The sequence below is a fragment of the Hypanus sabinus genome, chromosome 7 (genome assembly GCF_030144855.1).
Source record: "Hypanus sabinus isolate sHypSab1 chromosome 7, sHypSab1.hap1, whole genome shotgun sequence".
NCBI lineage: Eukaryota > Metazoa > Chordata > Chondrichthyes > Myliobatiformes > Dasyatidae > Hypanus > Hypanus sabinus.
Window position 1 is genome coordinate 84,146,805 of NC_082712.1, and position 13,814 is coordinate 84,160,618.

The following is a 13,814-nucleotide window of genomic DNA, read 5'->3' on the forward strand; positions in this document are numbered from 1 at the left end:
CCCTCTCCACGCATCTGATCAACCCAAAGGAACAACAGGGTCCAATTCAGTTTGGTACCAGCAGCATCACAGGAGTTGCTAGTCAACGTTGAAGTCAATGTAGGGCTGGGTTAGGGACTCCAGCTCCAGGTTTTTCCCCTCTGGGTTTACTCCCTAAGCCTTTGCCATGAGTGGGTATAGGCACAAAGCAGTGGAGGTTTGAGATCAGAGCTTTCCTTCTCCTAGATGAGATGCCAACCATGGCCCAAGAGTCCCTTCTACCTGAAGCAACAGGTTTAAGGCACCAGCAAACCCACCTTTGCCCCTTCTCCTGTCAGTTGAAACAGTTCCATCAGGCTCACTAGCTAAACTACATGTGAAGAGCAAGAGCTGGGCTTGGTTGTCAGAAGCTACCTGAGGCACATGCCACTGGGAGCATTTAACAGATAGAGTGAGCTTGTTCCCATGACCACCGCCGGCTATGACAACCTTAAGGAACCAGCTGCATTAACGCGGAATAGATAAAGGAATAACTTCCTTTGAGAAAGATGTGGGTCCTTAGCGTTTGTCCCCCAATGTTCACTTCACCAATGGGCCTCAGGTTTGACATTGAGAAGACAAAGAACAAAATAAAGGCTGAAGAACATTAAAAGGTCTCCAGCTTTGTGGTGTCCCCTGTGTGACGGAGTCAAACCGTTCCCCACATCCCCTGTGTGACGGAGTCAAACCGTTCCCCACATCCCCTGTGTGTCGGACCCAAACCGTTCCCCACATCCCCCGTGTGACGGAGTCAAACCATTCCCCACATCCCCCGTGTGACGGAGTCAAACCGTTCCCCACATCCCCCATGCAGGGAAAAGATTATCCATTTGTAGAAAGCAGAGCTGGGAGAATATGGAGGGGGAAATGGGAATAAAATTCAGATAATACAGTTGATGGTATTGAAAGATCTGGAATCAAATCCAATCAAAATCAAATCAAATCAAGTTTAATTATCATTCAACCATACAAGGACACAGCTGAACAAACCAGTGTTTGTCTGGGGCCAAGGTGAAAAACATACACAGCACATTCAAAATAGCAAGCAAAAAAACACACAGTCTCTGATAAAACGTTATATATGTCTAAGACTCTGAGAGACATGTGAGATTATGGCAAGGAGAATGAGGGATATCTGGGGAAGGTGGGACTGAGAAATTTGGGAGAAAGTAGAATTGAAGGTTTTTAAAATTTTATTGAGATACAGCGCAAAGCAGACCCTTCCAGCCCTTCAAACCACAACACCCTACAACCTCCAATTTTTTCCTAGCCTAATCGTAGGACAATGTACAATGACCAATTAACTTACCAACTGGTGTAGCTTTGGACTGTGGGAGGAAACCCACGGCCTCACAGGGAGAACGCATGATACAAATGTTTGTAAAAAGCCAATTGATGAGGGTGCTGTTTTTCCCTATTCTAACAGGGAATAATTAACACTATAAATTAATTCCACAAAGCCAGTAGAGTACAAAGGAACTCACTGAACAGTGCATTCCCTTGCAGTTTGTTATTGAAGCAGTCCGTGGGGAAACTCCAGAGTCTGACATCGCAGTGGACAGTGTGTGTATTGCAAGATGCCAACCAGGTTAGATTGATTCTCCAATGTTTCATAAAATGTTAATGTAGAACCTCTACTAAATGTGGGAGGTATCACACAATATATACCGCAGCACTGTATGCATTCTAGTACAACTACAATACTCAACATCATCCAGTACTTAGAATATTGCCCGCAAGAAAAACACCATACTATATATAAATGGGTCAATTAAATTCTTTGAAGTATAGTCGGTCAAACCTTTAAAAGATATTGTTATAAATGCAATCAAAGGAGCTTATTCATTATAACATGTTCACTAAATCCTAACGCTAAACATACCTTTACCTACACCCCCTCTCTGGATTCCACAGGGATCGCTCCCGCAGTGATTCCCTTGCCAATTCGACTCTCTCCTCTGATTTCCCTCCCGGCACTTATCCCTGCAAGTGCCCCAAGAGCTACACCTACCCATTCACCTCCTCTTTCACCTCCATTCAGGGCCACAAACAGTCCTTCCAGGCGAGGCAACACTTGACCTGTTGGTGTCGTCTATTTGTCCAGGACTCCAGATGCAGCCTGCTCTACATTGGTGAGACCGTCATAAATTGGGGACCACTTTGTTGAGCACCTGTACTTCATCCACCAAAGGCGGAACTTCCTGGTGCCAAAATAGTTTAATTCCAGTTCCCATTCCGACATGTGCCAAGCTGAAGCCACTCAGTGTGGAGGAGCAACACCTTATATTCCATCAGGGTAGCCTCCAACCTGATGGCATGAATATCGACTTCTCCTTCCAGTTAAAACAAAATTCCCTCTCCCTCACCTCTTCTTCTATTCCCCCTTTGGCCTCTTGCCTCTTCTCACCTGCCTATCGCCTCTCCTTTAACTTTCCCACCCACCTGGCTTCACCTATCACCTTCCAGCTATCCTCCTTCCCCTCCTTCCACCTTCTTATTGTGTCACCCCCACTTCCTGCTCAGTCCTGAAAAAGGGTCTCAACCTAGCTATCCTTCTTCCCCTCCTCCCACCTCCTTATTGTGTCACCTCCCTTCCTGCTCAGTCCTGAAAAAGGGTCCCGAAATGTTGAATGTTTACTCTTTTCCATAAATGCTGCCTGACCTGCTGAGTTCCTCCAGCTTTTGTGTGGCTTAAACTGATCACTTACTATTAGACTTTGAGAGGCCAATTGGTCTCAATCAAAAATGTCAAAAAATTCCTCCCTAATTCCCCCTCAACCACAATATATGTTGCTCAGCCCACTTACGGTGTCTGGCAACTCCTCCAGCAGTTTGTTTTTTGTTTTAGCTCCAGATTCCAACAACTGCGGACTCTTGTGTTCCAAGGAAAATACATGTGCACAAGAATATCTGCAGCCACTGGAGATCTAAAGCAACACACAAGCCAGGTGGGTAGGAAGAGGAGAGAGAGGAATTGTATGGAAGAGGAGAGTGGACCATAGGAAAAAGGGAAGGATGGGACTCAGCCTGGAGTAATAGGCAGATGAGAAGAAGTAAATCATCAGAGTGGGCAATAGTGGAGGGGAAATGTGTTTACCAGAAGGTGAAATCAATATTTATGCCATCGGGTAGGAGGTATCCAGATAGAATATAAGGTGTTGCACCTCCCCTGAGGGTGGCCTCATCTTGGCACAAGAGGGGGCCATGAACTGACACTTCAGAATGGGAATGGGAAAGGGAATTAAGACTTCTGCCCACTGGTAAGTCCCACTTTTGGCGGATGGAGGAGCTTGATGAAGTGATCCCCCGATTCACGGCAGGTCTCACCAGGCTGCATTGAGAGCACTGGACACAATGGGCACCCCAGCAGGTTTGCAGGTGAGGGGCCTGGAGGGCCCTGAATGGAGGTAAGGGAGGAGGTATATGGATAGGCTTAGTTCTTAGTCCATTTATATACCTCAGTTTCATACTTTCCCACCAGCATTCTATATACTTCAGTATTCATAAAATAATTCCTCTACCACAAACTCTGGAACACTCAACTTGTGATCCACACTCAACTATCTGTTTAATGAAATGTTAAGCATTCAATTAGCTAGATTTCAATTAGTAATTTTCCAATCTAGGTGTGCTCATTATGGAAACACTAATGCCTTTGAATGGAAAATCCTACAAAAGACAATGGATATAGCCCAGTCCATCATGGGTAAAGCCCTCCCAACCACAGAGCACATCTACACGAAACATTGCCATAGAAAAGCAACATTCATCATCAGAGATCCTCAGCACCCAGGGCATTCTCTTTTCTCACTGCTGCCATTGGGTAGAGAGTACAAAGGCCTCAAGGCTCGCACCCCCAGGTCCAGGGTCAGTTACTACCCCACAACCATCAGGCTCTTGAACAAAAGGTGACTCACTTGCCCATCCATTGAGATGTTCTCACAACCAATGGTCTCACTTCAAGGTCTCTTTATCTCATTACCTCATGTTCTCGTTATTTATTGCTATTTATTTATATTTGCATTTGCACAGTTTGTTGTCTTCTGCACTCCGGTTGATCTTTCATTGATCCTATTATAGTTACTATTCCATAGAATTATTGAGCATACCCACAGGAAAATGAATCCCAGGGTTGTATACGGTGAACTAATTGTACTTTGATAACAAAATTTACTTTCAACTTGATAATTCAAAACTCTTATTGATAACCGTGTCATGCTCCCATGTATTAAAAGGTCTTCTAAACAGTCTCAGATTCTGGAACTTGTTTTGTTAATACTTAATTTTAAATATTACTTCTCTTATGACATTTTAAGTATTTTCTTTTACAGTTTCTACAACCACCAAACCACCTCTGACCACCCCACAGACCAGCACAACCAAACGATCTACAGCTCCAGGTAAGAACTCAATGCAACAGCATCGATAATAGGAAAGGATCAGAAACTGGATCTGTTAATTTTCAAGAAAACATTGAAGGGTGTAAATGACGTCTTTAAAAACCTAAAGGATATTTTTGGGAGAATGGATGCAGGGAGTATGTCTCCACGTGAAAATAAGAACATAAGTCCTCAATAAAGAAAGGACACCATAAGATTCAATTGGAAATAGGTACCATGGAGTGTATTCTAACTAGTTGTATCACTAATTCCACGTCCTATTCCTATTCTGATATGTCTACCCATGGCCTCCTCTACTGTCAAGATGAATCCACACTCAGGCTGGAGGAACAACAGCTTATATACCGGCTGGGTAGCCTCCAACCTGATGGCATGAACATTGACTTCTCTAACTTTCGTTAATGCCTCTCCCCTTCTTACCCCATCCCTGATATATTTAGTTCTTTTTCTCTCTCTGCTCTTCACTCTGCCTGTGTAATATTAAGAAGTTAGCATCTCTTAGGCCACTTGTGACTCTGGCTATTTTTTAAAGGTCATAGCAGCTATGAGCTTGAGAAAAAGAGTATAAATGCACAAATGTTTTCCCATAAGATAAGCTGAACTTGCGAAAAAAGTATAAATGTACAAATGCTTTCCCATAAGATAAGCTGAGCGGGTGACAGTAGCCTTGGTGTGAGAAAAAGATTGTGCCTTGTGTCTCTTATGGCACCTGCAAGATAAGTGATTGAAGGGAGTGACTATTTACAAGGGCAGCAGACTTTGGGTGGTGGGCTTGTGCATGTCTGTATCCAGACATAGTAGCAATTAAAACTGTTCTACGAATAATTTATGACTGATTACATTAACAATACTCATCTGTAGAGAAACTAAGCGGGGGTGAACCCACATGTATCTGTGTACGTGACTGCATGATATAAAAAGAACTGTATTTGCTTCAGGAGGCAGAGACCCTTAAAGCAGCCTCCAAGAGAGAGTACTTAAGGAGAGTTCTCTCGAGTAACTTGCTAATAAAGAGTTAAAGTTACTTTCACCGTAGTACGTGGTGTCTTTGCATCGGGTAGATCGAAAGAAGTTTATAGCACCTGTTCTCCATCTCCCTCTGCTGCTCCCTTCCCCCTTTCTTTCTCCGTAGGCCTCCCGTCCCATGATCCTTTCCCTTCTCTAGCTCTGTATCCCTTTTGCCAATCACCCTTCTGGCTCTCAGCTTCACCCCACCCCCTCCAGTCCTCTCCTATCATTTCGCATTTCCCCCTCCCCCTCCTACTTTCAAATCTCTTACTATCTTTCCTTTCAGTTAGTCGTGATGAAGGGTCTTGGCCCGAAACATCGACAGCACTTCTCCCTATAGATGCTGCCTGGCCTGCAGTGTTCCACCAGCATTTTGTGTGTGTTGCTTGAATTTCCAGCATCTGCAGATTTCCTCGTAGTTGTATCACTGCCTGATATGGGAAGGGTGGTGTAAAGGGTGTGGTGGGTGCTGCTCAGAATTCTAAAAAGCTGCGGAAAGTTGTAAACTCTGCCAATTCCATCATAGGCATTAGCCTCCTCCAGCTTCCGGGATATCTTCAAGGAGCGGTGCCTCAAAAAGGCAGTGTCCGTCATTAAGAACGCCCATCACCCTGCATTCAACCATAATACAGCTCATCTTCTGCCAAGTGAACACTGGAGAGCAGCACTGACTCCAGCTTGGATACTGCACCACACTGCCCCTGGTGGAGTGCACCGGCTCTGACACCTCTCTCTTGGCAGCTGTAAATTGGCAACACTGCAGCTTGAGGCCTAGTTCTCGCTACAAACGAGACCACTCAGTTCCCTCGCCTTCTGCCCCTCATGTCCACCAATAAATCAGACTTGCAGCATTCCACATTGCCAATAACCAGAAGGATCTTGCGATCAAAAGAAAAGTGATTAAGACAATCAATCACTATTAGACTGCATACCTCTGTCACGGTCCAACTCCTCTGAAGCCTCTCTGATGCAAACAGCAGCATCACACCGTCCAGTTCATGCCTCCGACAAACCTCTAGGCAGTAAGTTCCAAACTTCTATCACTTCCTGCGGCAGTCACCACTAATCTTTCTGCTACTTTAGGTATTGCCCTCTGCTGAGAGAAGTAGGTCCTTACTAAATAAGATGAGCAGATCTCAGTCTTATGGACCTGAATTGAATCTCCCCTCACTGTTTTGCAGAAAACAACAGCAACTTTATCAATTGCTCTTCATACGTATAAATTTGCAGTTCTGGAAACAATTTTCCCTGAACTCTCTCCAGTCCTATCACACCCCTTATTTGCATTGTGCTAACACAGTCCTGTTATGGTCCACGTATAAACCATCCCACATCCTTGTTATGATTCTAGCCTAGGACTGACTCCAGGTTACCATTCCCTCATATAAACAGACCACACTTCTCCACTTGTAATTCATTCCCATATTTAAAGTTCAAAGTAAATTTATTATCAAAGTATATATATGTCACCATTAAATACCCTGAGATTCATTTTCTTGTGCCCATATAGAGAATAATAGCTATAACAGAATAAATAAAAGACTGCCAAACTTGAGCGTTCAATCAGATTGTAGAAGACAACAAACTGTGCAACTCCAAAAGGAGAAGTAATAATAATAAATAAACAATATAAAGAATATGAGATGAAGAATCTTGGAAAATGAGTCCATTGGTTGTGGGAACATTTCAATGATGGGGCAAGTGAAGCTGAGTGAGTTAACACTAGGAAACCTGCAGATGCTGGAAATTCAAACAACACACACAAAATGCTGGTGGAACACAGCAGGCCAGGCAGCATCAATAAGGAGAAGCACTGTCGACGTTTCAGGCCGAGACCCTTCATCAGGACGGGAGTGAAGTTATCCACTTTGATTGAAGAGTCTGACGGTTGAGGAGTAGTAACTGTTCCTGAACCTGGTGGTGTGAGTCCTGTAGCTTCTTCCTGATAGCAGCAACAAGAAGAGAACATGTCCCTGGGGGTTCCTGGTGATGGATGCTGTTTTCCCACAACAGAGCTCCATGTATATGTGCTCAATGGTTGGAAGGGATTGACTGGGTAATATCCACTACTTTTTGTAGGATCTTCCACTCAGAGGCTGTGTTTCCATACCAGGCTGTGATGCACAAGTCAATATATTCCGCACTACACATCCATAGAAGTTTGTCAAAGTTTTAGATGTCATGCTGAATCTCCACAAACTCCTTAGGAAGTAGAGGCACTGCTGTGCTTTCTTTGTAAGTGCCAGGCTCAGGACAGGTCCCCCGAAATAATAACACCAAAGCATTTAAAGGTACTGACCCTCTCTACCTCTGATCCTTCAATGACTTCTGGTTTCCTTCTCCTGAAGTCAATAATCATCTCCTTGGTCTTGCTGACATTGAGCTGTTGAGGTACCACTCAGCCAGATTTTCAATCTCCCTCCTATATGCTGATTCATCATCACCTTTCAGTTGGCCAACAACAGTGTTGTCATCAGCAATCTTGAATATGACGTAGAAACTGCTTAGCCACACAGGCATAAGTGTAAAGTGAGTAGAGCAGGGGGCAAAGTGCAGATCATGGAGGAGATGCTGTTGTTTTGGCCTATGACAGAGGTGTATTCAGCAAACTTGAATATGTCATCAGAGCTAGCAGAGTTTAAACCATTCCCTGATTAAAACAAACACCTTGAATACATTCCAGTGTGTAACTCATACGAAGTATCCATTTATTTAATATTTAACTTTTGTTTTAAAATACAGATTCCACAACAACCACTGCATCACTAACTGGTCCAAAAACCACCACAACTCAACAGACCACAAAACCAGGTGAGCCCAGAATATCTACGGTGGAAAGAAATATCATGTGTTTTTCCAGAAATTAGAGGACATTAGGTTCTGCTCCTTAGTCATAGATACATAACAAAATACAACACAGAAACAGGCCCTTTGGCCCATCTGATCCACAGCAAAGCCATTTAAACTGCCTACTCCCAACAACCTGCACCAGGACCATAGCCCTGCATACCCCTACTATCCTTGTACCTATCCAAACTTCTCTTAAACATTGAAAGCGAGCTAACAAGCACCACATGTGCTGGTATCTCATTCCACACTCTCACCACCCTTTGAGTGAAGAAGTTTCCCCTCATGTTCCCTTAAACTTCTCACCTTTCACCCTTAACCCATGACCTGTGGTTGTAGTCCCACTCAATCTCAGTGGAAAAAGCCTGAATGTATTTACCCTATCTGTAATTTATAAAATCGATTTCTTTTACATCAACGACTCCCCTTAACACTACATATGATCTGTTGTCTACACATGCACATTGTAATCTATCTCGTCTAATGTGAATACATGAACCATCTCCCATGTGTGCTTTTATTTATTTGATATGTTGTTGCATAGACGCAACACTGACTATACCCTTCATAAATATGTATCTCCCTCAAATCTCCTCTTAATCTTCCACATTCTAAGGAATGAAGTAATAACCTATTTAATCTTTCCCTATAACTCAGGCCCTCCAGATCCGGCAACATCCTTGTAAACTTTCTCTGTATTCTTTCAACCTTATTTACATCTTTCCTGTAGGTAGGTGACCAAAACTGTACATAATACTCCAAATTAGGCCTCACCAACGTCTTATACAACTTCAACATAACATCCCATCTCCTGTCCTCAATACTTAGATTTATGAAGGCCAGTGTGCCAAAAGCTTTTTTTACGACCCTATCCACCTGTGATGCCAATTTCAATGAATTGTATTCCAAGATCCCTTTGTTTTATAGCACTTCTCACTGCCCTACCATTCACTGTAAGACCTACCCTGGTTGGTCCTTGACTTGTCTGCATTAAATTCCATCTGGCATTTTTCAGCCCATTTTTTTCCAGCTGATCCAGATCCCTCTACAAGCCATGATAGTCTTCCGCACTGTCCACTACACCCCCATCTTAGTGTCATCTGCAAATTTGCTGATCCAGTTAACCACATTATTATCCAGATCATTCTTATTAATGACAAAGTAGTAAGTTTTTTATGAAGAATATGGTAATGTTTGGGAAAGACAAACTGACTTTGGTCCTTGTAATCCAGGTAAAGTATTAGGAAATGAAAATTTCAACCCTCCCAAGAACATTCTAACATTTATTGATGTGCTGCCTTGATCATTGGCCTCTGCCCTATATTCCTGCCTACCTTTCACAGCCTTTGACTTGCCCCAATTTTCCAAATTTCTCTCCATCTCTACCTTGAAAATACTTACTGACTTCGTATCCACTGCTTCTAGGGGCGGAGAATCCCAACCTGGGGCTTATGGACCCCAAGGTTAATGGTAAGAGTCCATGGTGTAAGAAAGGTAGAGAACCCCTGTTCTAGGGTTTAAAAGGTTCAAAAGTTTCAAAGATTCAAATGTACATTTACTATCAGAGCAGGTATACAGTATACAACCTGAAATTCGCCTTCCTCACAGACATCCATGAAACAAGGAAACCTCATAGAAGCCCCAAAGCCCCACCTCCCCCTCTTTGAACAAACAGCAGCAAAAGCATCATCACCCCCTTCCCCTCCACCAGCAGAAGCACTGACCACCCACCCCACCAACATGCAAGCAAAAGCAGAAGCCCCAAAGAGACCTCAATCCAGAGACCATCAAACTACAGTCCACAAGCATTGAACTTTGGTCCTGTTGTCTGTTTACTCTTTACTGTAGATGCCGCTTGGCCTGTCTGTTGTGTCGGTCTGTCAGACAGGCTCTCTCTCAGCAAGGGTGAGAGGTTGCCTGGCAACAACTCCAAATTCCAAAAATTCTTCAACATTTATGTTTTTTTCTCTAACAGGGTCTTGCCCACCAAACTCTCACTATGACCCATGTGGGGCAGGATGCTCGCCCCGATGTGATAGACCAACCCCAGACTGTCCAGGTGGCTGTGTGTCCGGTGGATGTGTCTGCAATGAAGGATTCTACAAGAGAGGAGACCGCTGTGTCCCTGCAGATCAGTGTGGCTGTATTCACAATGGCACCTACTATCAGGTATTAGAACTATAAATGTCTTGTGTATCTGAATATCCTATTGAAAAACCATGGTCTTACACCAAACAGCAAACTTTTTTTCCAAAGTGTTGCTTTCTCAGAAATTTTCTGAGGGTATGGTAGACCACTTGAGTTTGAACATAATATATTTCAGATTATTTGACTCACATAGCAACTTGGAGAAACAAGAAATTAACTTTTTTTGAATATAATGTGTTTAATTGCATAATGGTGCTGACGGTTTGCAATAGTTCAACAAAGCTAAAAATGTTTTGTTGATGATTTTCATTTGTACTCAGTATCTAAGGCTTGTCACTTAAATGTCCAACAATAAAATGGTGCACGGTGGGAAAATTCTCTGTCTCTCTGACAATCTCTCTGTCTCCATCTCTGGAGACAAATTGACATCTTTTATAAACCTACCATTCCCACAATTATCTTTATTATATATCTTCCCACCCTGTCTCCTGTAAAAATACAATTCCCTTTTCTCAGTTCCTTTGCCTCTAATTCCAAGATGCGACTTTCCTATCCAGGAAAGTGTGATGTCCACCTTCTTCAAAGGAAGGGGTTTCCCTCCCTCCATTCTTGATGCTATCCTCATACACATCTCCTCCATTTCCCAAACATCCATGCTCACCCTATCTTCCCACTGTCTTAACAGTGATAGAGTTCCTCTTGCCATTACCTACCACCCCATGAACCTGCACATCCAATACATTATCTCCCACAGCTTCTGCCATCTCCAAAGGGATCCATCCACTAAGCATATCATTACTACCCCCCCCTCTACTTTTCACAGGGATTGCTCCCTCCACGATTCCCTTGTCCATTTGTTCTCTAGCCCCTGACTAATTTCCCTCCCGGTACTTATTCCTGTAAGCAACCTAAGTGCTACACCTGCCCATTCACCTCCATTCAGGGCCCCATCCAGGTAAGTCAACACTTCAACTGTGAATCTACTGGGTGCCCATTGTGTCTAGTGCTCCTGATGCGGCCTCCTCTACATTGGTGAGACCCACCATAAATTGGGGGACCACTTTGTTGAGCACCTCCGCTCCATCCGTCAGAAGTGGAACTTCCCAATGACCAAACATTTTAATTCCAATTTCCATTCCCATTCCGACATGTCGGTCCCTGGCCTCCTCCTGTGCCTAGAAGTGGTGCTCAGGATGGTGAAGCAACACTTTATATTCCATCTGGGTCTCCAACCTAATGGCATGAATATCAATTTCTCCTTCCGGTACAAAAAATTCCCTCCCCCTTCCCTCATTCCACACTCTGGCCTTTTACTGCTTCTCACTTGCTTCTCATTTTCCCCTGGGTCCCCTCCTTCTACCCTTTCTCCTATGGTCCATTTTCTCCTATCAGATTCCTTCTTCTCCAGCCCTTGACCTTTCCTACCCACCTGACTTCACATATCACCTATTCTGGCAACTTCTCCCTCCCTTTCCAGTCCTGATGAAGGGTCTCAGCCTGAATCATCAACTGCTTATCCATTTCCATAGATGCTGTCTGACCTGCTGAGTCCCTCTAGCATTTTATGTGTGTTGCATAGAACCACAATCACGTCCCTCCAAGTCACTTGCCATCCTCACTTGGAAGCATATCACCCTCTTGGTAAGGTCCCAAGATAGGCCAACACAGTACCATCTCCTCAGGGCAATAAAAGCTAAACATCTAGTGATGGCCACATTTCATTTATGTAGCTAAATGTCTTGAGGGCGTACTCAACAGAACCAGGTTCTTCTGTAAATAATGCACCAGGATCGGGGACCATCCTATATCAGTATGCTCAACCTACAGGACGGCAATCAGTTAATGAAGTCCTGGTCCTGACCCCCAGTTATACCAGCAGTGCTGAGTGTTAAACATTTAGGCACTTACTGTTCTCTACCAAACCTACCCCATGTACTGCTTTGAGTCTGAGCTTCAGGAAAAGTTGCTTCTGTACTAAATACATACGCAGTGGAAGTTATATTACCTGAAACTCAGAACCAGTGAAGTTATAGCACTGGTAAACCTGCACTGAGACAGTGAACCTTATCAGGCTCGTGCCCAGTGATGTCAATGCACTAAATGGAATTCATTCCTTTTGTTTAATGGGGTGGCACAGCAGCACAGTGGTGTCGGACCTGGCGATTTTTCCATCCACAGGTTTTTTAGGAGTCCAAGAATCAATTGAATCACAGTGGATTTAATTTGGCTTTTTTTGACACTGATCAACAGAAAAAGACTCTTGTTACAAATGCAGCAGCAAAGAATATGAAACTGAGACAGGGTTTATAAACAAATCCCGAGATTTATTAACCTCAGCTGAAAACTTAGAAAAGTAAACAAACGACTAACTTAACCGGAAGTTAATAGTTAGGCAGCAATATCTAACTAACAGTCAAGCTTAGAATCTGTTCTTAATGAGTTCTCATCCAAGCACAGACTTAAAGTGGTAAATTCAAAAGTCCATGTGATTTATAGTCATTAAGGAGAGACTTCCCCGATACAATTCCTTCGAAGTAATGACGAATCTGCTGATCCCACAGCCGAGAGATGCGTTGTTCACAGAAATCACAAGGAAATAAAAGGATCTGACCTTTTGACTGGAGGCTGGTCACTGCACAAACCTTCCTGACCTTGCAGGGGTTTAACTCAAATGTGCACGCCACAATTCCCAAACGAGTTCAAAAAGGTCGATCATTCCCAAGACCATGAACGACATTAACTTTACCCAATCCTTTGAACTCGGATAACTCCGGTAATGCCTTCACTCTCTGATACTGGACTGTAAGGGAAAAATAAACGTGCAACAAACAAAACCGGTGGAGCCTCCATACCTCCGACTGGCAACAACAATGTTGCACAAAAATAAAAAAGAGAACCGCATCACAACTGCAGGTTTGGTTTAAATACCGTTTGGAACATGCCATCACATGACATAACATCACCCCACAGTCATGAGACAATTACATCATCCCACTCACAAGACCATTACATCATCCCACCGTCCCATGTTCAAACTGTGGGTATGTAACATTCCTTAGTGTCAAAGTGAAACAGATCTTTACAAAGCGATCTAAATTAATTACAAATATAAAACACAAAATAATTGGTTGTATAAGTATTCATCCCCTTTCCAGCCAGTATTTAGTAGATGCACCTTTGGCAAAAATTAAGCCTCGAGTCTGTGTGGATAGGTCTCTATCAGCTTTGTACATCTGGACACTACAATTTTTCACCATTCTTCTTTACAAACTGGACTTGGAACTTGGAAATGTTCTTGTATCCATCCCCTGACTTGTGTTTTTCAATAACCTTTTTGTGAAGTTGCTTGGAGTGTTGCTTTGTCTTCGTGGTGTAGTTTTTGCCAGGATACTG

At 43.3% G+C, this 13,814-nt stretch overlaps 1 protein-coding gene across 1 annotated transcript in view; it reads left to right on the top strand.

Annotated features, from left to right (window-relative positions):
• LOC132397492 (IgGFc-binding protein-like) overlaps positions 1–13,814 on the top strand; it is a 238,387-nt gene that overhangs the window by 31,454 nt on the left and 193,119 nt on the right. Inside the window, 4 exon segments of the mRNA XM_059976322.1 lie at positions 1,525–1,606; positions 4,350–4,418; positions 8,169–8,237; positions 10,249–10,442. Of these exon segments, the coding sequence (XP_059832305.1) occupies positions 1,525–1,606; positions 4,350–4,418; positions 8,169–8,237; positions 10,249–10,442 (414 nt within the window).